This window comes from Loxodonta africana, chromosome 4, assembly GCF_030014295.1.
Source record: "Loxodonta africana isolate mLoxAfr1 chromosome 4, mLoxAfr1.hap2, whole genome shotgun sequence".
Taxonomy (NCBI): Eukaryota; Metazoa; Chordata; class Mammalia; order Proboscidea; family Elephantidae; genus Loxodonta; species Loxodonta africana.
Window position 1 is genome coordinate 32,566,284 of NC_087345.1, and position 27,806 is coordinate 32,594,089.

A 27,806-nucleotide genomic window follows, 5' to 3' on the forward strand; every position below is an offset into this window, starting at 1 on the left:
TACAAGTGTATCTGAGGTACAGAGAGGAACAGAACAGGAATTTATTTCTATGCCATGTCAAGAACACCTCTTAATCACTAAATCAAAGAGGCTGCATTTAAAACCAACCCCTCCCCAAAAAAAGACCCAAACCCGTTGCCATCAAGTTGATTCTGGTTCATAGCGACTCTAGAAGACGGAGCAGAACTCACCCATAGGGTTTCCAAGAAGCAGCTGGTGGATTCAAACTGCTGACCTTTGGTTAGCACAGAACTCTTAATTACTGCGCCACCAGGGAATTCTTGGCTTCAAATTAATTTAACAAATGTTTATTTAGCACCTACATGTGAGGCAAATATGAATTCACCAAGGATCTAGCATCAAGAAACCTAAGAGTCTAGCAGAGGAAATGAGACATTAAAATAAATAACGACCCTACAATAGAAGATACAACAATAGAGATAAAACTTCAGCGAAGCTCAAAAAAGCAATTCCTTAGAGAAGAGTTGGTGGAGACAGTGCATGCAAAGTAAGCGTGAGAAATGGGTTGGAAGTATGAGTCAGAAACTGCTTAGAGAAGGGCATTTCAAAGACAATTCATTCCCTGAATGCTTGGGTTAAAGCACAAGAGGAGGAAAACATGAAAAGATTATAGGAATCTGCTCATAGTTCAACCTGGGTTAAGCAAAGGATATACAAGGCGGAACAGTAGGAAAAAGGTATCTGAAGAAACAGCCCAGAAAGTTCCATGAAGCTCAACTTCTGAGCTGTGGTCAACCAGGCAGGCTTCTATTTTTTTAACATGAGGAATAAAAAGATGAACAAAATCTGCCACCACCACTGGTATACACATTAGTAACATTCTGGACCTAGTTTTTGACTGACGAAGGTTAAACAATAGAAACATCTTTAAGCCTCTTCCCATTAGGCTCAGGCAAAACTGTAAAAGAAATGACACCTATCTTATTCCCCTTTCTTCACTCCTTTATCTTCCACATTTAGATTCCATCCTCCCCACTAAGCCCTGGCTCTCAGATCTCTCCCTATCTTCTGTCTCAGAGTGCTCATTCACAGTAGCAGGATATCACAGAAGCAAGGGGTCTTAGAAGAAGAGCTGGAAGTGAAAGAAATTCTAAAGAGAATAAATTAAGAACCCAATGAGATATGCTGGGGAAGAGGTAAGAAACAGGCTTTTCTGGCTCCCCAAATCATACCAGAAAGGAAGGGCACCCTGTGTGGCTAAACATAAAATACTCTAGACCATTTCCACTAGGAACTTTCTAGCTCCCTCTTTCCCCTTTCTGGGCTTTACCGGACTAGAAGATGAGTGGCTACCATTAACAGCTCCTCCTGATTGACAGTCGATGCCAATCCAAGCTATGCCTGATTCAATGTTCATTCCTGACTTAGGTTCTTACTGCTGCCCTCCACATAGCAGAAAGTCAGAGAGGCTTCCTGAGCAGATATAACAAAGAATTTGACAATCACTAAAGAGAGAAAAGAATAGCCTCAGCAGCTTTTGTTACAGAAGCTTTCTGATTAAGACAGTGATGACAGGAGTATTTCTTTTTGTTTGACTCAAACTACCATGCTAATTGAATCACCTTGAGAAATATATGGCTAAACTTCTACCGGCTTTAGTCCAATGCTTTAGTCCAAAGCTGAGTTTGGGGATGTCTCTACCATCAATTATCATTTTGCAATGTTATCCACTGTAGTTTTTTTTTTTTTTTTTTTTTTGGCTATACACATTGCCATTGAGTCAATTCCAACTCATAGCGACCCTATATAAATAATTAAATTATAAAAATGCTAAGGAATTTTCTTATAGTTTTAAGAACCAGTACGTTACTATACACTGACCCAGGTGAACTACTTGGCTACTACTTGGGTTTTATTTACCTCAAGGTAAAAAATCAAAATTTACTGTGACAGATCTCAATTTTTACAACTCTAGGTGCCATAATCAGGTCATCTGATTTTTCAGATTTTGGCAATAACTTTAGTTCAGTTCAACAAAGATTTACTGAACCCCCTCTATATTCCAGGCACTGGGAATACAAAGATGATTACAACAAACATCTATTTAATCATTTACTTGAACATTAAAAACTAAAACAAAAACCCAACCAGTCACTTCTTGAACATACCTACTAAGAGTTTTGTTATAAGACTATATACTCAATAAAACATTTTAAATGCAAAAAAGCATCCTGACCAGATGAGAAAAGAAGGTGAAACACAACTCATGCTTCTAAAAATAATCTAACTTGTATTCTAAAAATATTTCTAAAAATTATTTCTCCCTCTGGCTAAGAAGATCTGATCTTCAAGCTGGTCATAAAACCTTACAAATTTAGCTTTTGAAAGAAAGGCTACATAGTATACAATGTCTCAGCAGGATTTCATCAGATGTATTTTAGTTTTCCCCATTACAAAGACATCCGGAGATGAACGGTGAATATTACACTGAGTTTCACAGCTAATACACCAATACCATGGGACTCTATAATAATAAGTTTCTGTACTGAAGCCAAATTCATTCCAATCATATACCTTCACAGGACTCACAAAAACAGAGGCTATATGTAAAAAGATTTTTTTTCCAAAATAGTTCTTAATAGTATGTTAATTATTACCATTTTAAGAAATATTTGGAGTCCCTGCATGGTGCAAAAGGTTAATGTACTCAGACTAACTGAAAGGTTAAAGGTTCTGGTCCACCCAGAGGTGCCTTCAAAGAAAGGACTGGCAATCTATTTCTGAAAAATCAGCCACTGAAAACTTTACAGAGCACAGTTCTATTCTGACACACTAGTCAGAGTCGACTTGATGCCAACTGGTTTAATACATATACTAAATAAAAGAATATATAACAACAAAAAGACAAACAACCCAGTCAAAAAATGGACAAAGGACTTGAACAGACAGTTCACCAAAGATGATATTCAAATGGCCAACAAGCACATGAAAAGATCTTCAACGTCATAGCCACTGTTGTTGTTAGTTGGTGTCAAGTCAATTCTGACTCATGGAGACTCCATGTTAGGGAGATGGAAATCAAAATCACATTGAGATATTACCTCACCCCCATGAGAATGGTAATGATCAAAAAACTGAAAACAACAAGTGCTGACAAGGTTGTGGAGAAACAGGAACCCTCATCCTTTGCTGGTGGGAATGTAAAATGGTTCAGCCACTGAGGAAAACAGTTTGGCAATTCCTCAAAAAGTTGAACATATAACTGTGTTCAACTGGAGAAGGGCAACACAAATGAAGTACAAGGGGACTGTGGTAAGGACTGAAAGGGCTATAGCACTCAAAATTAACCAGGACAACCCTACACTGGGGAAGCTGCTGGAAACAGAATGCAAATTGAGTAGGATAAGAACTACAGGGGCAAAAGAAAGGCTCCAAATAAAACCAAAAGAAGGTCCAAGAGCAAAGAGATCTCTTAAGAACAAGTCATATATATATGTGTATATATATATATATGTATGTATGTATATATACATATATATATACTTTCCTTTTTTAACACTTCATGAAAACAACAGAAGAGGGGGCTATAAAGTTAGAAATGCTGGCCTTCCCCTCCCTCCTAATAGTTCAGGAAAACTAATATCATGTAAAAAAAAAAAAAAAAAGAATTGTGATCAAATTCCAAAAAAAGTTACTATGATAAAAAAGAGAATAAAGTGGAGAATGCCCCTCTAGACAATGAAAGCACATCTAAAAGATTAAAGGGTATCTGGATTAAAGGCATCTGCAAAATTGAGGATCATGGTATTAAAAAAAGATCAAGAGAAGGTTTACGTACTAAAAGTTGAGACTCTACATCTACTCACAGTTTTCTTTCCCCCACTTAGCTCTGAGAACTCCAGGAAGGAGACTAGAAGATTCATCTTTAGGAATCTCACCAGACTAAGACAAAAAGCCTAAAGATACTAACAACAAAGGTTCTACATCCAGATCCCCTTTCAGAGAAGGTCTCAGTCAATACACAGAGCTTTCAGCCAGCCTTTCAGTGCCCATCTCTGGTAGTCAATGATCTCCACAGAGCTAAAGAGGGCCTTTAAAATAAAAAAAAACAAAATAACCAAATAGAAAAAGCAACTTAGAGGGAATAGCAAGTATGCAGGGAAATGAAAACCTGGCCAAAAAAATATACATATATAATATATATATATATACATATATATATATATATATACACACATATCTTCACTCATCCGTCCTTAGAAATGTAAGATATTTCATCCATGAAACAAAAACACAGTGCTCTTCGAAAGGAATAAACAGTAAGAACGGACTCTTTAATGTCACAAATATAATAGCAAAAATGAAAGTGTTGGAAGGTAAAGCTAAGGAAAATGCCCAGAAAGTAGAGCAGAGTACAGAAAAATGAAATATTGAAGAGAAAACTTGATCAATCCAGGAGATCCAACATCTAAATAATGGATATCGAAGAAAGAGAAAGCAGATTTGAAAATAATCAAAGAAATAATTCGAGAAAACTTCCCTGAATTGAAAAATCTAAGTTACTAAGTTGAGAAAGGATACTGAATGCCCCCCCCCAAAAAAAAACCCTACACTAAAACACATCCAACACAAAATTTTAAAAATTCTGTGAACAAAGAAAAGATCCTAAAATCTACCAAAGAGAAAGATTAGGAATTGGAATGGCTTCAGGCTTTTCAACATGAATTTTAGAACCCAGAAGAAAATGGAGCAATGTCTTCAAAGTTTTAGGGTAAAATAATTTCCAACTCCAGCCAAATTTAATGAAACGGTAGAAATTTCCTAAATTGCATTAAGGCAGGAAAAGCATTCATATACACTCCATGGTTTAGATGTGAATAGTGTCTAAAACTCTCCAAAAAAAAAACCCATTGCCATTGAGTCAATTCCAACTCATAGTGACCCTGTAGGACAGAGCAGAACTGCCCCATAGGGTTTCCAAGGGTAAAATCTTTACAGAAGCAGGCTGCCACATCTTCCTTCCGCAGAGCAGCTGGTGAGTTCAAACCACTGACTTTTTGGTTAATAGCCAAGTGCTTAGCCACCGCACCACCTGGGCTCCTATGAATAACGTCTACTTAAGTCATAATAATGGTACTAATGATCTAATCAAAATTATAGTTTTCTTGGGATGATGGGGGTTGATAAATGGGTATGTGTGTAGGCGAGGGTGTGCATATGGTTGGACATAGGACACGTGGAAGGTGAAAGAGAGCTAAATCCTGATTTTACCACAGCAGAATCAGTAGATAATGTCTCAAATGGAAAAAGCAAGAGTAAGCACTATAAGTATGCTGTATGGGGGGATGAGGGTAAATATGAAAAGAAACATCTAAAAGCAAAAAGTGGTTGCTTCTGGAGAATGAGAAATGGAAGGGGTCTATTTTTCATAATAAGCCTTGAAATATTTGAATTTTTTAATTATGTGCATTGGAATTTTGAAAAAAAAATTTTTTTTAAGTATAGCAGGCTGAATTCCTCAGTATACACAATCTGCCATTACGATAAACTATTCTTTTTTCACAAGATTTCATCACTGTAGTAAACATTTTTTCTTGAAAGGAAAGAGCAAACTATTTTAATCAGATTTTACTACTGTAAAGAAAAATGAGAAATTGCATGAATATGGCAAAAAAAAAAATTATTGATATAGCTCCAAATCCTCTAGCAGGCAAGAAAGTTCAACTGAACCCTTTGTTTTAAAAAATAAACAGCCTCCCAGTAGAGGGTTCTAAGTCAAATTGTCTGCTTCACCCTCAGAAAATTAAGAAACGCAAATGGATTTCAACTAAACCCATGTACATATAGCCCATGTATGCCCAAAGTAGGATGATCTTAAAGAAATCAGTCTTTAAAATGCACACCAGATTGGAGCCATACCCTAAGTGCTCCTTTGCCAGAGTCGGCATTATACATGTTAGGAGTCTATGCTCCCTCTTACCTGAATTGTAGAATCATCGGAGCTTGAAATAAGAGTCTTCCCATCAGCTGTGAACTGAATGTGCCGTACAGCTTTCTTGTGTCTAATCCTGGACTGGAAGATTCTGCCATTTAGGAGTTCTAAAATCTTCAAAATGGAAATTCACAGAAAATTAATACAAAGAAGTATAATACCACCCAGGCATTACACCCCAAAGATAGTAAACCAAAATTAAACTATAGAAGTGGACAGAATTTCCATCTCACAGTGCTTTCAGTTTAGCTAAAAACACACAAATGAACGGTACACATACAGACACATGTGTGTATGTACACAAACACACACCCTAAAATAACTCACTGGGATGAACAGATGGGAGTAGGAACCAGCGGTCCTTCTGAGTACTCAACTACCCAATTCATCAAACAAGTGGCAGTTTGGGCTCAACCTCCAATAACAAAATGACATTTGAGACGAATAGGAGAGAAAAAAGATAAAAATCCTGTATGAGACAAGATCTTTATAAAACAATACAGACAAGGGAAAATAAAGAATGATGAGAGAACTAGAGAAAGGATGAAAGGACATGAAAAGGCTGGGGGTCAGTGTGCTGTGATCTTAAGAGGACTAAACACTAACATGCCACAGGCATTTATTAAGAAAGTGGTAACAAAAACTCAAAAAATAATAACTAGGTCAAAAGGTTTACAAGTGAATTCATGTTTTATTTAAAAAAAAAAAAAAAAAAGGGAAATATGGTTTCTTTTCCCAGAATAAATTAAGACATACTCAAGAGAAGCAGAAGGAAAACACAGATGACACTAAAAAGGGAGATTTCAGAAATTCGAACCTAACCTCCATGTCTGAAATAAGACCTGTAAAAAGTATATGGGACTTGGGGGAATGGGAATCTTTCTGCATGAGCAGGATGGACAATCTCACAATTTGTATGGAGGGAAGAGGGAAGGGGAGCAGGATAACATAATAATTGAGGTCATAAACTCAGAGATCTGGGTTTGAATCTTGACTCTGCCACTTACTGATTTTAAGAAAGTTATGGAAACTAAAAGAATCTAGACATCTGTAAACAGGGATGATAATACCTAACATTCAGGGTGTTATAAGAATTCAAAGACAATATTTGGCACAATTAATACCTAATAAATGGTAACTGTTATTATTTGATGACACGAGGCTGAACCGCATGAAACTGTCTTTTTTAGGTTAACAACAGTTGAATATTGGCAATTGGGTTCATAATCAATTATTTATATTATCTGATGATTTTGAGGCAGATTAGAATATAGATGAGGCACATGTGTGTTTTGTGAGTAATTTGCTTATTTCAAGGCACTTAGACGGTAAAAACAAAAAGAGTATGATGCTGGCTTGGCAACAAAGTAAAAAGATAAAAGGGAAACTAAGGACCCCATAAAAAGAATAAATATGACCGTTTGAGATGAGACTGACAGGGAAAGATAGGTTTACGTGTACAATCATCCCTTGCTTAACAAACACCCAAAATATATTTTTTCAGAAAAGTACCTATCTTAACAATAAATAATCTTTCACAACGATGAAAAAACAAAGCCTTGACTCTAAGCTCATGCTCTAACTGCCGTGGCAAATATACAGGAGCACTGACATCACTTTCCCAATGCTTCCTTCTTCACTTTGGGTGTAAGCACAAAATTTTCCTCTTTGTGGGGCAATGGACTGGAGAACATTTATATAATTTCTCCTGAAAATGAATTCAAAGTAATATAAATGTGGCTAGCGTCACAATAAATAAGAAATAGTTCCCAAAATCCTGGGTGAGAAAAAGTGAGAGGAGGAACCAATGTTCTTTGACAAACTATTATATAGCTAGAGAAAATGTGCTTTTATACATTTTTTATAAAGAAAATATTTTTATCCAAAATGATTTTTATTTTAACATCCTTTTTGCCTTACAACTTGATTTTGTTTTTATTTATTGGTCTTATTTAAATAAGTGAGGGATTTCAGGTGATGAATAGGTATACTTCTAATACGAAAAGCAGAATAGCAAGGGGTGGTAAAACAGGTAAGCATAAGGCAACCCTGAACTGATATTCCCAATGAACCTTATCAGTAACAAAATGGAAACAATTTATACCCCTCAAATGGCTGAGCTTCTAAAAAGAGAAAAAATGCTGTTTGCATAACAATATTTAGCTAAATCTCTGGCAGTATTTGATACACTTAGAGAACAGCAACACAACTAGGTAGAGAATAAGAAACACAGAAAGACAAAAAGTATGAAAAGCAGTAGTAAAGGCAATCTGAAAAATATACAACCAACTGGACTGTAAAATTATTTTTAGGCTAATGGAACAATGACTAATATATCACAGAAAAAAAAAAATTGTTGAGTCTGTTCCGGCTCATAGTGACCTACAGGACAGAGCAGAAATGTCCCACAGAGTTTCCAAGGAGCACCTGGTAGATCTGAACTGCTGACCTTTGGTTACCAGCCACAGCTCTTAACCACTGCGCCACCAGGGTTTTCATTTATCATAGAAAGACTTATTTAATATGGCATATACTTAATTTTAAAGAAATATCGATATTGCACAAAATGACTCTGAAGACCAGAACTGAGTACCTCAATGGCCCCATCTTCATCTCCAAATGCAACGTACTGAAGTTGTGGACTTAAGCAACAGCAGCTAACTTGAGCTTCAGTCAGGTAATCAATCTGACCTGTTTTTCCATTAATGAGCTAATGAAAAACGAGGCACAATCAGCTATTAGGTTGTGAGAGCAGGTTGTTTTATTCTGTAGAACAGAGGCTTCAATTGAGGGCAAAAAAAAAAAAAACAGAAAATAACCAACAAGAGCTCCCAGGGGAACAACGAAACTCTATCTTAGTCTCACAGCAGCTGCATTTAGCACTTCATGCTTTCATTTCATTTCACTTCTGTGGTTCAAATACATTTTCATAAAAATAAAATGAGCTTTAAAAGGTTTAAAAAGCAGCTGCCATGCCCACCACCTGAGACACATCCATCTGATTTGTAATCTCATAGCTAGCTTCACACCCTGTTTTCCATTTCTTTACAAAGCCCATTTTAATAGGGCTATCATTTGTTAAAAAAACACTGTTGATATTTTTCAAGGAGGGTTGGTGAAACAGGACTGAAATAGACATTCCACAAAAAGACAAAATCAAATTAAAATGGGTTTTATACCTTCCAAATTATTCACGAAACAGTGTAAATTAAGATTCTTTCTCTTTTTCTTTTGAGGGTGGGGGAGTTTTGGAGAAGTACCCATAAACTTAATTTGGACTGCTGAATTTGTAATGCTTAAACTAAGATTACCCTGTTTCATAATCTGTACAATGCTGATTATTTTTTTTAATTCTACAAATAAAAGGTGCTTTATCACTAAACTCAAATATGTGACCTGCAAAAATACTGCTGAAGCTTAAAGCAATCATCAGATACCTCTCCATAACTTCATGTTATAACCTAAACATCTTGAATTAATTTTCAACATGAAATAAACAGTAACCTTTGTTTCAGGTACAAAAATTATACAGTTAATCAATCACAAGTACCTTTTACTTTACAATATTTTGCCTAACATGTTCCAATCTATTAGACGTTCAAAATGAAGGCTGAACTACTAAAAGCCAAATAGCTTCTTTCTCTCAAAAGTCAATTTCCAGATACCTTTGTAAATTTCTAGATACCTTCTTCCTAGTCTGTCTTAGTCTAGAAGCTCAGCCAAAACCTGCCTGCCATGGGTGATCCTGCTGGTATTTGAATACTGGTGGCATAGCTTCCGGCATGACAGTAACCTGCAAGCCCCCCGAGTAGGACAAATTGACAGACACATGAGGGGTTTTGTTCACAGAAATGGAATTACTATTTGGCAGCTCAACGATCCTCTAGCCTCTTCCACAACCAATGACAGAAGAAAATGATACTTTTATACTCAGATGACTTCTTTTTTAAGTTTCACAGTTATGACAACTGTTGGAGAAAGGTTGTGCAAATTTAATAAAAGAAATAAAAGCATGAGGATACTGAACATGGCAAGAAAACTGCCATGGAACTAAGTGGAAGAACCAGTTTGCTAAACCCAGTAATGAGGAACTCACATTCAATTCCATATTCCAGTTCATTCTACAAATACAAGGCATTTGGATCTCCCAATCAACATATACAGGACAATAGTAAAACTTGTAAAATATAAAATAAGTTATGTTTGGGGTGTCTTACAGCTTGGCTCTAACTACACAATAGAGAAGGAGGAGTCCCCATACACCACAGACAATTTACTCCCTGATATCTGTCTCCTGAATTAACCCCATAACCAGCTCACAGACTACTAAAGATGAAAAGGACCCTACAGGTTAAAAAAAAAACAAGAACAAAAAAACTGAGGCTCAAAGAAATGATGCCATTTACTCAACATACAGAACTAAAAACAAAGTTGATGATAAAGTTTGAACTTGAACCTGGGTATCCTGTGTGAAAAGTCACTGTTCTCTCCACTAAACAAGCTGAGCTTTGCAGCCTTACAACTTGTTAGGCTTTGTCCTACTCGCTGCCAGTCTGTTTCAAGTTCTTGCTCTCTCTCAGTACCTTCCGTGTACATGCTCTCTCTTTATTCTTCTGTTTCTCTTCTCTCTAGCTCCTCTTTAGCATCTCATCTCATTCTTTCACACATGTTCTTGCTCCCTATCTTCCATTAACCAAATCAAGAAAAATCAAATGCAAAGGTTCCATAAAACCAAAAACCAAACCCACTGCCGCTGAGTTGATTCAGACTCATAGTGACCCTATAGGGCAGAGCAGAACTGCTCATAGAGTTTCCAAGGAGCACCTGGTGAATTTGAACTGCCAACCTTCTGGTTAGCAGCCGTTAACCACTACTTTTTTTTTTTTAGTTAGCAGCACTTAACCACTACGCCACCAGGGTTTCCACATTAAGATCACACTAAACCAAAAACAACCAAAACCAAACCAAACCCATGGCCGCTGAGTAAATTCCGACTCATAGCGACTCTACAGGACAGAGCAGAACTGCCCCATAGGGTTTTCAAGGCTGTAAATCTTTGTGGAAGCAGATCTCCATGTCTTCTCCCATGGAGAGGCCAGTGGGCTCGAACCACCAATCTTTTGGCTAGCACCTAAGCACTTTAACCACTGCACCACCAGGGCTCCTAAAATCACATTATCACTGCACAAAGATTTTCCCAGAAATACCAGGCACTTCTATAAACCCACCTGAGAAACAAGGCAACAAGTTGTACTCATGGTCTTAAAAAGCTAATGAACGGTCCTAAAACAACACATTTATTCAGAGAAAAGTGTGCACACGATCATTAGTCCTCACCTATCACAAGGTTTCTACCCTTCCTAATTCCTATAACTCTCAGAGTCCTCAGAGCAAGAAGAAATGTCTCAGTAGCCATATAAAAGCCACACTGACCCTACCTTTCTTCTCTTGCTGCTCTTACCACCCATCTCAGCCACAGGTCACTGTCACTCAGCTCTACCATGGTGACACTTCCTACGATGGTCCACTGCTCGGCTGTGACATAGTTGTTTTTTTTTTAACAAGACTTTCTTGACAAAGGAAGAAGTGTGTTGATTTGCATCATGGCTCAAGCTCATTGAGAACGGCACTTTAAGTAGCACTGACTTAACCTTTCTGTGCCTGTTTCCTCAGCTATAAAAAGGACTGTGATAATTAGTAAATTAGTACATGTAGAGCACGCTGCACAAATGTCCACGTGAAAGCAGTTACCTTGTATTTGACCGTCAACTCTTCATGAGGTATTTGCTTTCTCCTGCTGCCACTACCTAGACCGCTATCAACACTTTCAGAACTTCTCTATCACGTTAATGCCAACTGCACCAGACCTCCGTACAGAAAACACTTTACTCAGACCACCAACACAGTGCTGCAAACCTGCTCTTGAACTCCAAAGCTTCTCATGGCACCTGTTCTCTCAGTTACTACCGCTTAGACCTGCTACATATCATTCCTCTGCCAATGGATCTCTGAGGCCCCTTTCTCTTCAGCCAGTCAGGAAATGCCTTCCCCTTATGTGTCACACTCTGTGCATGGAGGGTGGGGATGTTTAGAGTAGAGCTGTTTAGATCTGTAAGTGATGCAGTTTTTCAGTTTTACCACATAATTCTTTCCTTCTCAGAGAACATAATAAGCATTCAACGAATATTTATTGAGCAGATACGTGAGTAAATGCATGAATGAACAGGTGTTATTCAGTATGCGAAGCCCACCTCCTTCCACTTCAGGACCAATGGGTCAGGCTCCTTCCTCATTTGTCCTTTTTGTTCTTTCAAAGACTTTATTATAGTAAGGCCTACATTGGTATGCTCATCCCCTTCGCACATCCATCACATATGTCTAAAACACTATTATGGAAAAAGTCCAAGTTGGTTCTCACAGTATTCCTAGACTGTATGCAAGGCAAGGGATGTGATCACAGATGTCAACAAGAGAAGAATGAGGTGACGTGAAGTATGATTTAATTTAATTCTAAACACTGGCTTATCTGAGCCTCAGCTCAAGACCCATATATTTATTTAACAACATCTACTGGCTACCTGTAAGATACTAATTATGTGTGATCCCAAGTCCAAAAGAAGACTATGAATTGTGAGTTTCAACCAAAACAATTTTTCCAACTGTTTTCTAAAAATACTCACTTGTAGACGTTTTATATTGTCAACTGCAAGAACCATCACTTCATTCTCTTGAAACACAACATCTACTTCTTGCTTTAACACTACTGCAGAGTTCTTACATACTTTCTTTGTCTCCCAGACCTGTTTAAGATAAAGAAACTAAGAGCACTGCATGTTATCCAAATACTCTCTGAAATAATGCAAAGACAAATCTTAGTCTGGAAGCAAGATGCAAAACCATACTTCAAAATCAAAATGCTGGAAATTTTTCAATTATTAAATTACAATTCAATATTTGTCAACATATTCTACAGTAAAAAGCAGTTAGTATTAAGTTATGGGCTCTCGAGACCAAATGTCTCGGTATGAATTTTAGTTCTACCTAAAGTTGTGACTTTGGGCAGGTTACTTAACCCAATACTACTGAAAGCTAAGGACCTGCTACTGATTCTCAAACTGTTTGATACTAGTCCACAACTAGATAAGAAGCCTGTGCCAGCATGTAAACCAACTACACTGTTACAGTGTTACAGTGTGTTTAGTGACATAATTGGTTTGCTTTTTTTTTTTAACGAGACTTTCTCGATGAAGGAAGAAGTGTGCCAATTTACATCACGGCTCAAGCTCATTGAGAACGGCACTTTAAGTAGCACTAACTTAACCTTTCTGTGCCTGTTTCCTCAGCTATAAAAAGGACTACAATAATTAGTAAATTAGTACATGCAGAGCACGCTGCACAAATGTTTGACATACAGTAAGTATGTAAAAAATTTTAGCTATGATTTGCACAAAACACTGTATTAGATGCTATAGGGACCAACCAGGGTTCCTGCCCTCAATGAGTAAGATGCAAGTGTGAACAAGTTGGATGAGCTGTGGAACACTGGGGCTAAGGATTAAATTAAAACTGTATTAAATTCAAGGCAGAATTTGATGAGTACCATAAGAAAATGACACAGAGTTATATGGCATTAAAGGAGAGAAACACTGAGACATTACCCCAAATGGAACATTAGGAAAGGCTTCACAGAAGGCCTGATGGCCTTGTAGATCACTGGGATTTCAACAAGGAGAGATACAAGGAAGTAGGGTATTCTGAACATAAGAAACCATATAAGCAAAAGTACAGAAGGAACAATAGGATGTTTGGGAAAATGGTGAGCAGCCTAGCGTAGGTAGCTTATAGGAAACTGGAAAAAAGAAAGGGAACACAAGGAGGCCGTGCTACAGAGAAGCTTAAATGGTAGACAGGAGTATGTATTTAGTTATGTAGGCAATAGGGAGCCCCTGTCTGTTTTGGGGCAAAAATACCATGATTGTATTATATTTTAGGGAAATATCTTGGAAACAGCATGTGGAACAGTAAAGAAGGCAAAAAAGACTTGTGGCAGAGACTAATACAACAATAGAGGCAACGGGTAATGATGAGGGCCTGAACTTGGGCAGTAACGTAGAGATAAATGCTAGACAATGCAAAGACAGAATCTATTAGAATTGGCAAGTAACTGGATATGAGAATTCAAGGTAGAGGAAAGAGTAAAAATTACTCTGAAGAATCAAATGTAATATATTTAAATTAACCAAAATGCATTTTTATCAATGGACTTCTCCAGCACCTGGCCCGTGGTAAATATTCAAGAAACATGTACTCAACGAATGAGACTATTATATTCCATAACATAGCACTTTTCCAGGTGAATATGAGCACAGCATTTGTTTTAATTCCCCCAATGCTGCCCACCAATTTCTTAGTTTGTAGGAGATTTAACTCACTATTAGAAAATGGTTAAAGTGAAAATTTCAGTTATTTCTCACCCTGATTGTCTGGTCATCAGAAGATGTCAAAAATGATGAACCATCAGGAGAAAACATCACAGAATGAACCCAACTTAAATGTCCTCTGCAGTCAGCTACTTTTAAACACGAGTCTGTATTCCACAACTACAGAATAAACACAGTACATAGGAAATCACATTCATAAACATTTTGAATATAGCAAGAATACTGAAAATAGCAAGAATGACTTATCAATACCACTTTCTAGGAATACAGTCCCAAAAAGACAACACCAAAAACGCAAAATGACTTACACAGAAGATTATTCATTATATCATTATTTTTAAAAACAAAAAAAGAGAAACAATCCAAATGACCATCAAGAAAGAACTGTTTCAATAAACTACAGTGATTACAACTATGTGATTACACAATGAAATGCTATGCAGTCATACAAAGGAATGAGAAAAATCTCTATATACTAACAAGTGATCTCTCAGATTATGTTAACAGAAAAAAAGTAAAGTGCAGAAGAGTATATATATTATAAAAACTAAAAACATCAAACCCACTGCTGTCGAGTCAATTCCGACTCATTATTGACCCTGTAGAACGGAGTAGAACTGCCCCATAGGGTTTCCAAGAAGTGGCTGGTGGATTTGAACTGCTGACCTTTTCGGTTAGCAGCTGAACTCTTAACCACTGTGCCACCAGGGCTCCATATATACTGTACTATCTTTTATATAAGAGATGGAAATACAACTATGTGATTATACAGACATACAAATATAGATCCATGCAGCTATATCTATATCTAAATATATAGATATCTGCATATATGTGCAAAAATAAAGATTGGAAGGTTAAACCAAAACCAAAGAATGGTTTCCTATGAGAAAGGAGCCCTGGTGGCACAGTGGTTAAAGCGCTCGACTGCGAACCAAAAGGTCAGTGGTTCGAACCCACCAGCCACTCTGCAGGATAAAGATGTGACAGTCTGTTTCCATAAAGATTTCCAGCTTTGGAAACCCTATGGGACAGTTCTACTCTGTCCTATAGGGTCACTGTGAGTCAGAACAGACAACAGCAGTGGATTTGGGTTTGGTTTATGAGGAAGAAAAAACAGCGGAAGCGACAGCGATAAAAGTGAGACTTCTCTAAATATAATCCTTTATAAAGCCTTGACTTCAGAATCATGTAAATGCTTTACTTATTTTAAAAAATCAATCCAAAAAAATAACAGGATAAACATAAGCAGCTTCCATATTCATATTTTCCACTAATCCTGTCATCTAATCCTTATTTCAAGCAACTGAAAATCCCTATAATAAATGAATGCATTCATTGTAACATGTACACATTTTTCCTTGTTATTCATGCTTATTACAAATTGTCAAAGTCTACCACCAGGCAGGCTGTACTTTGTCCTGGGTTCTGTCGCAATTACTCAAATTTATTCTGGTCTAGTGAAGTACCGTATGTGCCTGAGTTCCCCCATTACACTTTGAATTACAGATGTACTTTATGATTTCAGAACTAGATGAACAAAACAAGTAATTGTTCACACTTTTTCATTCAGTGAGTCCTATGGTTACAAACTAATTATATGAAATTTTATCTCCTGCATCTCTACAGTCTAAACTGGGGCACAGAGCGCTAAAAGGCCAGAAGTGAAAGCGGTTCCACAACTGGAAAACATCCCTTGAAAGCCCTTCCCTCTCGTCCCTCCTTCTTCTCCCCACCTCTCCCTCATCTTTTGTCACTCAAAGCCTCCCAAACAGAATCTCTACATGGTAGTGGAAACAGTTAATACCCTCAGCTGCTAACAGAGAGGCTAGAAGCTCAAGTCCACTGAGAAGTGTCTCCGAAGAAAGGCCTAAGTACTTCTGAAAAATCAGCCACTGAAAACCCTTTAAAGCAGTTCTACTCTGACACACGTGGAGTCACCATGAGTCAGAACTGACTCAACAGCAACTGGTTTAGGAGTCCCTGTGTGGTATAAATGGTTGAGTATTTGGCTACTGTTCAAAAGGTTGGTGATTTGAAGCTACCCAGAGGCATCTTGGAAGAATGTCCTGGCAATCTACTTCAGAAAAATCAGACACCGAACACCCTATGGAGCACAGTTCTACTTTGACACACATGGGGTTGCCATGAGTCGGAATCAACTCAACGGCAACTAGTTTTTGGTGACATTTCAAGAACGAAGATATTTCTCGGAGTTTTCTAAGGATACCAGAGGCTAAGGATTTTAGAACTGACAGGAAAGGCTGGAGGCAAAAAGGGAGTTGCTCTTTCAAACCAAAACCAAAAACCAAACCCACTACCATCTAGTTGATTCCAAGTCAAAGCGAGCCTACAGGACAGACTAGAACTGCCCCGTGGGGTTTCCAAGGAGTGGATTTGAACTGCCGACCTTTTGGTCAGCAGCTGAACTCTTAACCACTGAGCCACAGGGCTCTGTTGCTCCTCCATTCCTCCAAAAAATCTTGACAAAACTCAGAGAGGAAAATCCCAGGGACACACCGATCTTTAGGATTTACAGGTAAGGTTTCGAGATCTCCTTGCAGATCTGAATCTGCCAAGCCTCTGTCCCACAGCACCCTACTTCTGCCCACTGTTCTGAACAGCAATGAGCTTTTTAATACTCATTGTCTGTGCTTCAAGAGCTCTGGTGGTATAGTGGTTAAAGCGCTCAGCTGCTAACCAAAAGGTTGGCAGTTCAAACCCACCAGCCACTGCGTGGGAGAAAGACGTGGCAGTCTGCTTCCATAAAGATTACAGTCTAGGGAATCCTATGGGGCAGTTCTGCTCTGTCCTATATGGTTGCTATGGGTCAGAACAGACTTAACGGCTGTGGGTTTAGTTTTGGTGGGTCTCCACTTCCAGTGGGAAGTTCTCTGATATTACTGTAAGTATACGTTTTACTTAGAATTAGGACGGGGCTACAGAGCTCATCCCCTCATTCTCATCTTATCTGTACCTCTATGCTGAACCGTTATACCTCAGCAACTCTCCCCCTACACTTTCATGTTAAAGGACAAGGTTGGCAACCTCACTAAAAACACCTGAAATATGCACAGAACACTAAAAAAGTTCTTGCAGTAGTCAAGGTTCCCTTGAGGAGGAGTCTGTGACCCAAGTAAATGTTCCTATTTTCTAGATAAAGACCCCTACCCATCTTCTTTGGAACTGTTATCTCAAGGGGCTTCAAAGTACCTAGTGATAAGACCTAAAGGAATGCAGAGTAAGAAAGCTTGGAAAAACTATCTTTAAAGAAAAAATATCAGGGAATTCATTGCTTTCTGAACAACCAGAACAGTAATTCACTGGGCAAAATTCTTCCAGGATAAGTTAGACACAGACTCTGAATATAAAATCTATCAGGTAAGTGAAAAATCATAAGCAAGTAATTTGTAAGCCATTTTATTCATAAACGCTTACTAATGAACAACCTATCTTAACAAATTCTAAATATAATTTCCATCTAATCCTTCTCAATGATCTAAGAAATCTGAACTGGATTTATCTCTCATCATTTCTCTTCCAGCAGACTCTGTGCCTATACTATTTAAGAGATGCCATGTTTCTGCCCAGGAATCTAGTGGTCATTCTGTTGCTTCCCCAGACACCAGCATTGCAAGGCATTCACTAAATGCTTGGTGAACGGTACTGTCACTCCCTGTCACACTGCCAAATCAAGTCTTCAATCACTGTTAAAGTAAAAAGTTGGCTGTATAGTTTAATGAAGTTCTGTAGGTTCTGAAGAAAATATTCTATCATTTCTCAAATGAGCATCCTCAGCAGTCAATGATTTAGGCAGCCCTTTCTTTGCCATCCTTAGACCTCTAGAAACCCAGACATCACAGAGTACATTGGATTACTCACCTCCACACAGTACTGGGACAAAGTCACCACTGCCAAATGGTTATGAGGAGAGAAGTCACAGTACTGGATGGTACTATGATGTCCTGTGGGGATTTCTGCCAATAGGCCACTGGAATCAATGTCAAAAAGCTGTCAACATAAAATACAGAGATATCTATGAATGTAAAATATTCTAAAGCATAAGCTATACCCAAACTGATTCTAAACTTATTTTTAAAAGAATCTCCTCACATTTCAAATGGAAAATGTAAGATTTGAACAAATACTTCAATTACTGATAATCAGCATAATTACTGACAGTCATAAATATGATACAGCTCAATATACATACACAGCTTGAACCTTATTTTTGTAAAAGAAAATCCATCACAGGCGATCTCTCAAGATCACCAAGAGAGAAATAAAATCTTTGTGAATCAATGAATGAACTGGCAGAATTAACACACAGAGCAAGTTCTCCCTAATGCTTGTTTATTCAAAAGAGAAAATGCACTTATAAATGAAGACGATCAAAATAATAAAGACCAGAGGCTTCCTAAAAAGAAAATAGCTCAATTATTTCTTTTTCTTTCTAGAGCTACCAAATTACTCCATTACAATCAATCATTTTCCCACTTTTGAATAAAAAAAGCTATTTTTGAGTAGTTCAAGCCTCTTCATTTCAATTTCTGGAAGATGTTTAAAGGTTGAATATACTCTCTTGAAATTTTTCCCAAATGGTAAGACATTTATACCATTATACAGTATATGGATTTAAGACCAAGTCATAGTCCTTAGGAAGGAAAAAAAAGGCTTCCAGTGGGATCCATAAAGGTGTTCAGTGAAAGCACAGCCCTGTGGGCACACACAGATGGTAAGCAGCACAGGATGCGGTAGGTTGGGGAAGCAACAAAAACGGACAGGAAATCATACTTAAAACGCTTCCCGGGACAGGCCAATCTTAAAAATTCATGACTAAAAGTAAGAGAAAAAACTTGGCAAATGCTGAATAGACAGGTGTCCCAATCATTTGGGTAGCAAAGAAAAAAAAAAAAAGGCCTAACTAACAATAGGGGTAGGCTAACAGCACAAAGGAATTGGAAAGAAATATGAGAAGGAGGGTGGAAAGGCCAAAAAGCAAGAAATCGGAATTTGCACGTAGGTAAGGGTGACCTCAGGGTAGCTATTTTAATGTGGTAAAATGGGAAGCTGGTCTACAGACTCCGAAAACAGGAAGGCATTTCATGGAACATAAAATTATTTTTCTCTCTCGCTTGAACAGGTCTTTTAAAATCTCCAAATACTCCAAATGCAGTGGTTTCTTTTCTGTTCTTACGGTCCTTAACAAAATTAAGACAAAAGGAGGTCTTTTTTTTCTTAGTTTCCTGCTAAAGTGGTATAAACCTATAATCAACCAAGGTCCAAGGGTCATAACTACCAGATAATTATCATATATATATATACAGTGGCTCAGTGAGTTCTCATGTAACTATGTTGTACATTCCTATTATGCTCTTTAAAATAGCAGTATCCTGGGTGGCAGGGATAAGATGATGGAGTAGTCAGATGCTTCCGGTGGTCTCTCTTACGACAAAGATCCAGAAAAAAGAAGTGCAATGATTATATATATGACAAGCTAGGAGCCTTGAACATCAATAGCAAAGCTAGAAAACAGACCAAGCTGCAGAGGAGGGACAGATGGTTCAGAAGCAGCAAGGAGTTGCCAGATCTGACTCAACAGGAACCCTCAGAAAGGAACCCCTGCAGCAACTGCGGTGGGGCTGGTAGTAGCGCTCCAGACATGGTTTCTTCAGGGAGAGACAGTGAGTCACACAGCCTACTCACACCTCTGGAACCAGAGAAGAACGGCACTCTCGGCAAAAGCTAAGGACTTGCGTATATTTCACCGCATCCCTAGCCCCCAAGCCAGCTTCAGTGGCTGTTGATTTCCCTGGGCCTGAAATAGGTCCTGCTGCATGTCCTGAGCCATTTTCCCAGCCTTGGAGAAGGAATAAATTCACAACTGGGGGAAAAGATAATCTGCCAGCTCCTCTACACTGGGGAGCTCAGGACAAAAGCAGCTCCTGTCCAGGCACAAACGGTCTGTGGGTTTTGAATACCTTTCACTCCTGCATGGACCTGTGTGGGCGCATTTCAGGAGAACAGGCCCTTGTCAGCAGATTGCAACTGTTTCAGCTGAGCAGTGGAGGGGTGGGTTTTTGATGTTTGACACCGCTTTGCCTATTAAACAGTGTCCTCACCTACCCACATCAGGAACCCAAGGGCTGGTGGCTCCACCCATGTCACCTAGCCACCCGTGACAGGGTTCTAAGAATAAGTACTACCTCCCTGTCCTTACAACCAAAAGCATTGGGTGCCCATGGTCCAGCTGCAGAACCCACCCACCTGTGTGCTCTAGGGAACAGGGACGCACTTTCTTCACAGATTTTCGGGGGATGGTTGCCAGCCCCCTGCCTTCTTCAGAGCATGACCCCCTGCTGCAACCAGATACCTGTCCCTGTAAGACTGCCCCTGTAAGGCTGTAGGACAGAGCCTGTACCACATACTTGATGACCAACTACCTGGACATCTGAGCTGAATCCATACAAGAAAAGTGAATGGACTCCTAGGTTCATATACCTTGTAACAGCTCTCCTCATCTGGTGACAGGATGTTAGAGCTTCAAAGGTGAAAATAATCAAGCTAGCTCACTAAAGCAGCCTATGTGGGCATATCAAAACAAAACAAGGCAAGAAGCTAGGATACAGTAAGAAAACATAAAATAAATTAATACATTGATTTATAGATGGCTCGGACGCAACAGTCAATATCAAATCACAAAAAGAAGCAGATCGTGATTGCTTCAACAAGCTCTCAAAACAAAGAATCAAGGAATCTTCCAGATGAAGGTGTATTCCTGGAATTACCAGATGCAGAATACAATAGATTAATATAAAGAACTCTTCAAGACATCAGGAACGAGATCAGACAAAATGCAGAACAAGCCAAAGAACACACAGATAATGCAGTTGAAGAAATTAAAAATGTTATTCAAGAATATGATGAAAAATTTAATAAGCTGCAAGAATCCATAGAGAGAGAGCAATCAGAAATTCAGAAGATTAACGATAAAATTACAGAATTAGATAACTCAATAGAAAGTCAGAGGAGCAGAACTGAGGAAATGGAAGGCAGAATTAGTGAGACTGAAGATAAAACACTTGGCACCAAGATATTCAAAGAAAAATCAGATGAAAGAATTTTAAAAATGAAGAAACTCTAAGAATCATGTGGGACTCTATCAAGAGAAAATAGCCTTCAAGTGACTGGAGTACCAGAACAGGGAGGGATAACAGAATATACAGAGAAAATATTGTTGAAGATTTGTTGGCAGAAAACTTCCAATATTGTGAAAGATAAGAAGCTATCTATCCAAGATGCTCATCGAACTCCACATAAGGTAGATCTCAAAAGAAATTCAAGACATATTATAATCAAACTTGCCAAAACCAAAGATAGAGAATTTTAAGAGCAGCTAGGGATAAACGAAAAGTAACCTACAAAGGAGAGTCAATGAGAATAAGCTCAGACTACTCGGCAGAAACCATGCAGGCAAGAAGGCAATGGGATGACTTAGATAAAGCACTGAAGGAAAAAATTGCCAGCCAAGAATCATACATCCAGTAAAACTGTCTCTCAAATATGAAGGCGAAATCAGGACATTTCCAGATAAACAGAAGTTTAGGGAATTTGTAAAAACCAAACCAAAACTACAGGAAATACTAAAGAGAGCTTCCTGGTTAGAAAATCAATGATATCAGATATCAACCCATGGCTAGAACACAGGACAGAGCAACCAGATGTCAACCCAGATAGGAAAATCACAAAAATTAATCAGGATTCAAAAAACACTCAGAACAGGGAAACAGCAATGTCATTACAAAAGAGAAGAAAACATTAAAACAATAAAGAGAGACTAAAAAATGCAGTCATAGATCTTTCATACAGAGAGGAAGTCAAGGCGATATAAAGAAATAAAAGTTAGGTTTCAACTTAGAAAAATAGGGGTAAATATTAAGGTAACCACTAAGGAGACTAACAATCCTACTCATCAAAATAAAAGAAAAAAATAAAGACTCAGCAAAAACAAAATCAACAATAATAAATAAGAGGAAATGACAATATATACTCAGAACAAAAAATTAAGTGGGAAAAAGAAACTGTCAACAACACATAAAATAGTAGTATTCCTACATCTGTGGAAGAGACGATGGAAAAGCTCAATATCATCAGTCGGAACAAGGCCAGAGGCTGATTGTGGAACAGACCACCAATTGCTCATACGCAAGTTCAAGCTGAAACTGAAGAAAATCAGAGCAAATCCACAAGAGCCAAAATATGACCTTGAGTATATCCCACCTGAATTTAGAGACCATCTGAAAAATTGATTTGATGCACTGAACATCAGTGACCGAAGACCAGATGAGTTGTGTAATGACATCAAGGACATCATCCATGAAGAAAGCAAGAGGTCATTGAAAAGACAGGGAACAAAGAAAAGGCCAAGAAGGATGTCAGAGGAGACTCTGAAACTTGCTCTCAAACGTCAAGCAGCTAAAGCAAAATGAACACAAAGTATTATAATGACATATGCAAAGAGCTGGAGATGGAAAACCAAAAGGGAAGAATACGCTCGGCGTTTCTCAAGCTGAAAGAACTGAAGAAAAAATTCAAGCCTCAAGTTGCAATAGTGAAGGATTCCGTGGGGAAAATATTAAACGATGCAGGAAGCATCAAAAGAAGATGGAAGTACTTAATGGTCTGACTGTGACTAGAGGAATCCCGACAGGCATGGTCCCCAAACCTTCTGTTGGCACAGGACAGGAACCATTCCCGAAGACAACTCAGCAGACATGAAAGGGACTGGACAGTGGGTAGGAGAGAGATGCTGAAGAAGAGTGAGCTAATGATATCAGGTGGACACTTGAGACTGTGTTGGCATCTCCTGTCTGGAGGGGGGATGGGAGGATAGAGAGAGTTGGAAGCTGGCAAAATTGTCACGAAAGGAGAGACTGGAAGGACTGACTCATTAGGGGGAGAGCAAGTGGGAGTAAGGAGTAAGATGTATATAAACTTATATGTGACAGACTGACTTGATTTGTAAACGGTCACTTGAAGCTCAATAAAAGTTAATTTAAAAAAAAAAAAAAAAAAGAAGATGGAAGGAATACACAGAGTCATTATACCAAAAAGAATTAGTCGATGTTCAACCATTTCAAGAGGTGGCATATGATCAGGAACTCTTGGTACTGAAGGAAGAAGTCCAAGCTGCTCTGAAGGCATTAGCGAAAAACAAGGCTCCAGGAATTGATGGAACATCAACTGAGATGTTTCAACAAACAGATGCAGCGCCGGAGGTGCTCACTCGTCTATGCCACAAAATATGGAAGACAGCTTCCTGGCCAACTGATTGGAAGAGATCCATATTTATGCCTATTCCCAAGGAAGGTGATCCAACCGAATGTGGAAATTATACAACAATATCATTAATATCACACGCAAGCAAAATTTTGCTGAAGACCATTCAAAAATGGCTGCAGCAGTATATCAACAGGTAACTGCCAGAAATTCAGGCCGGTTTCAGAAGAGGACGTGGATCCAGGGATATCATTGCTGATGTCAGATGGATCCTGGCTGAAAGCAGAGAATACCAGAAGGATGTTTACCTGTGTTTTATTGACTATGCAAAGGCATTCGACTGTGAGGATCATAACAAATTATGGATAACATTGCAAAGAATGGGAATTCCAGAACACTTAATTGTGCTCATGAGGAACCTTTACATAGATCAAGAGGCAGTTGTTCAGAAAGAACAAGGGGATACTGATTGGTTTAAAGTCAGGAAAGGTGAGCGTCAGGGTTGTACTCTTTCACCATACCTATTCAATCTGTATGCTGAGCAAATAATCCGAGAAGCTGCACTATATGAAGAAGAACGGGGCATCGGGATTGGAGGAAGACTCATCAACAACCTGCGTTATGCAGATGACACAACCTTGCTTGCTGAAACTGAAGAGCACTTGAAGCACTTACTGATGAAGATCAAAGACCATAGCCTTCAGTATGGATTGCACCTCAACATAAAGAAAACAAACATCCTCACAACTGGACCAATGAGCAACATCATGATAAATGGAGAAAAGATTAAAGATGTCAAGGATTTCATTTTACTTGGATCCACAATCAACAGCCATGGAAGCAGCAGTCAAGAAATCAAAAGACGCATCGCATTGGGTAAATCTGCTGCAAAGGACCTCTTGAAAGTGTTGAAGAGCAAAGATGTCACCTTGAAGACTAAGGTGTGCCTGACCCAAGCCATGGTATTTTCAATCATATGCATGTGAAAGCTGGACAATGAATAAGGAAGACCGAAGAAGAATTGACGCCTTCGAATTGTGGTGTTGTGAAGAATATTGAATATACCACGGACTGCCAAAAGAATGAACAAATCTGTCATAGAAGAAGTACAACCAGAATGCTCCTTAGAAGCAAGGGCGGCAAGACTGCATCTTACACACTTTGGACATGTTGTCAGGAGGGATCAGTCCCTAGAGATGGACATCATGCTTGGCAGAGTACAGGGTCCACGGAAAAGAGGAATACCCTCATCGAGGTGGAATGACACAGTGGCTAGAACAATGAGCTCAAGCATAACAATGATTGTAAGGATGGCTCAGGACCAGGCAGTGTTTCATTCTGTTGTGCATAGGGTTGCTGTGAGCTGGAACTGACTCAACGGCACCTAACAACAACAACAACATCTCTTATTCAAGACTTCTAAAGTTACTATTAAAAGAGAATATCACTGAATTATGTATCAGAAGACCTAGCTAGCTCTCCCAGTCACACTGTAACTCTGGGAGGTTATATGGCTGCTGTGAACCTCAGTTTCCTCATTATCATCACAGGTCTATTGCAATTGGCTATGTCCTTTAGATGTTGATATCAAAATAAAACACACGTGAAAGCACTCTGAACATGACAATGTAAGCCACTGTTAACCGAACCCACTGCCATTGAGTCGATTCGGACTCATAGGGACTGTATAGGACAGAGCAGAACTGCCCCATAGGGTTTCTAAGGAGTGCCTGGCGGATTTGAACTGCCAACCTCTTGGTTAACAGCCATAGCACTTAACCACTACGCCATCAGGGTTTCTAGCCATTGATAGATTTGAGAAAAAAGAAGGCATTTCATTGTCATTTACTTGTTTGCACATCCTCCTCGTTGACTTCCTAAAAATCTCACAATCTTGTTTAGATATTGACTTTATCAGAGTTACCAAATCACTGAAGGATAAAGAGCACTTTGAAAATCACCTAAGCCAATGTGTTTCAATTTGTAAAAAAAAAAGCAGGAGTGATGAAGTATTCCACATTTAAATACATCTGACAAACACTGGATTAAACAACATAAATTGTTTCTCTATTGTGGGACCTTAAATATGTTCGTACACATTTCCCAAACCTGTGGGACGATGAAGACGTTTTTTCACCAGGTCTGTCAATATCCTCTGGGGCCAGTTTCAAAAAACTGTGAGATGTTAGAAAGCCTGACCAAAATCATACAGCTAGACTTTACTTGTATCAATAAACAGTGTAAAATGCATAAATTAATAGAGGTTTTAATTTTCTTTAAATCAGACTAAATCTGGCTTTTTAAAGAGTACTTACAAAGATTTTATTTTTTGCTGCCACCATTATCCTGGCACCATCAGCAGACCAGGAACAACATTTCACTATCACTTCTATATCCTCTTGAGGATCCTCTGAATCTGGGAAGTGCTGTTTCACGTTAATGCTTTTCCTCTCATTTGCTGATCTCACATCCCAAAGCTTCAAATAAAAAAAAAATAAGTTTTTTTAATTTCAAATCACACCTCTAGAATTCCATCTGACTAAATGTCATATAAAATTATTCACTTCACCTAATAAACTATTTTTACCTATGCATCGCTTTTTATGACTGTTTATTAAGTACTCCAGTTTCATTCATCACCTTCCTGAATAGAAAAAAACTAGAAGCACTGTCTAAAATGCAGAATGTGTATCAACTAAAACTTTAAAGAGCCTTGCATGGTGTGGAGGAGGTTCAAGATTAGTCCTTAATAGTTAGGACCAGCCATGGAGGAAAGGAAGATGAGATGAAGAAACTCACAACTTGCCACTGCTGCCCTCTGCTGTGCAGGCCATGACGTCTGCTTAACATCTACCATACACACAGCATGGACGCTACATAGGACTCAGTTCAAGCAGAATTATACTCTAGCAGAGCATCCAGAGACATAAAGACGTCCCTCAAGATAGAAAACGAAGAATATGCTGAAAGGAAGCAAAACACCGTATGCACTAGGTGGGGCTAGAAAGAGCTATAAAGCCAACTGAATTCTGGGGAATGGGATACAAAATACTCCAAACCTCATTCACTAGCAGAGCCATGTAAGAAGCACAAAAGACAAAGGACTTCGAGAAGCTCAATCCTCACTCCCCTGGACCCTGAGCAGTGTTCCAGCTTCACAGAGTAGTAACGGCTGCCATGCGCAGTCCAAAAGCTGGCCAAGGAAAAGGACCAAAAAAGCTGTTTCTCAGGCTTTAACTCAGCTTCCAAAGGACTGCTCCCAGGTCAAACCTGATCTACCTTGCCAGGTATATTTTAAAATCTCCCCTGAGTCTAGAGAGAGTTATTTTGTATACATATACTAAGATATATGGCCAAAACCAAACCCTTTCACAGAGGGATAACTGTGGATAAACTAGATAAAGCACAAGAGACAGCAGGCACAAAAACAGTTAGCCTTCCCTGACACTAAAGAGGAGGAAAAAATTTAAAAAACCCTAACCATAAATGCCAAAAGCTTCATTCACATCAGCCAGAATCTATGAGAAATCACACTGTTTTCCTCTTAATCTGGGAAACAAAACAACCAATGCCAGAAGGAGAGAAAATTTCTTTTTCAGAAAGAAAAAGAAAACTAACACTACCCAATTTCATTATATCTGCCTAAACTGCATCTTCTGCTTCTGGACCTACTGGAGTCCTGACTTCAGCTCCTAACCTAGCCATGATGAAATCTCACATATCAAGGGACCAAGTAAACTGATACCAGCATTTCATTTTGAGCAAATCACTGCACTATATCCAGGGCTCACGTGTGCCCTGTGCCCATCTATGCCTTAAACAGCAATTTTTATATAAAACTTGCATTTTTAAATAGTTTACGATCAAAGCCTGAAAAACGCATACTTATAAACATTGATACCCTACAAAATGTTTAGAAAATTACAGAGCCATCTGGGTCAGGAAATAATTTTACAGTTCTTCATTCTCTCAGAAGGTAAACACTTTGGGAAGACTTTGACCTTGAAATGCTGTTATCCAACATCATTTTGCAGGACCTCTATTTACTACACATCACTGTATTCAGTGCAAACCTGCCAAGTATACAGGCTTAACAGCACCTTGGGGAAGCTGCCACAAACGCAGGCAGTTCT

General features: G+C 38.6%; 1 protein-coding gene across 6 annotated transcripts in view; it reads right to left on the reverse strand.

Annotated features, from left to right (window-relative positions):
• APAF1 (apoptotic peptidase activating factor 1) overlaps window positions 1-27,806 on the reverse strand; it is an 87,080-nt gene that overhangs the window by 12,335 nt on the left and 46,939 nt on the right. For 4 of the 6 annotated variants that reach the window (XR_002788123.2, XM_023559951.2, XM_064283694.1 and 1 more), the window contains 6 exons: window positions 25,989-26,150; window positions 18,277-18,405; window positions 14,428-14,553; window positions 12,634-12,771; window positions 8,547-8,663; window positions 5,942-6,067 (listed from right to left, as the gene is read on the reverse strand). Coding sequence is in view for 5 of the 6 variants with exons in the window: in XM_023559951.2 (XP_023415719.2) it covers window positions 5,942-6,067; window positions 8,547-8,663; window positions 12,634-12,771; window positions 14,428-14,553; window positions 18,277-18,405; window positions 25,989-26,150 (798 nt within the window). In the remaining variant the exon portion in view is untranslated. The remainder of the gene's footprint in view (window positions 1-5,941; window positions 6,068-8,546; window positions 8,664-12,633; window positions 12,772-14,427; window positions 14,554-18,276; window positions 18,406-25,988; window positions 26,151-27,806) is intronic. The other 2 variants (XM_003405278.4, XM_023559947.2) reach the window with 2 other exon arrangements.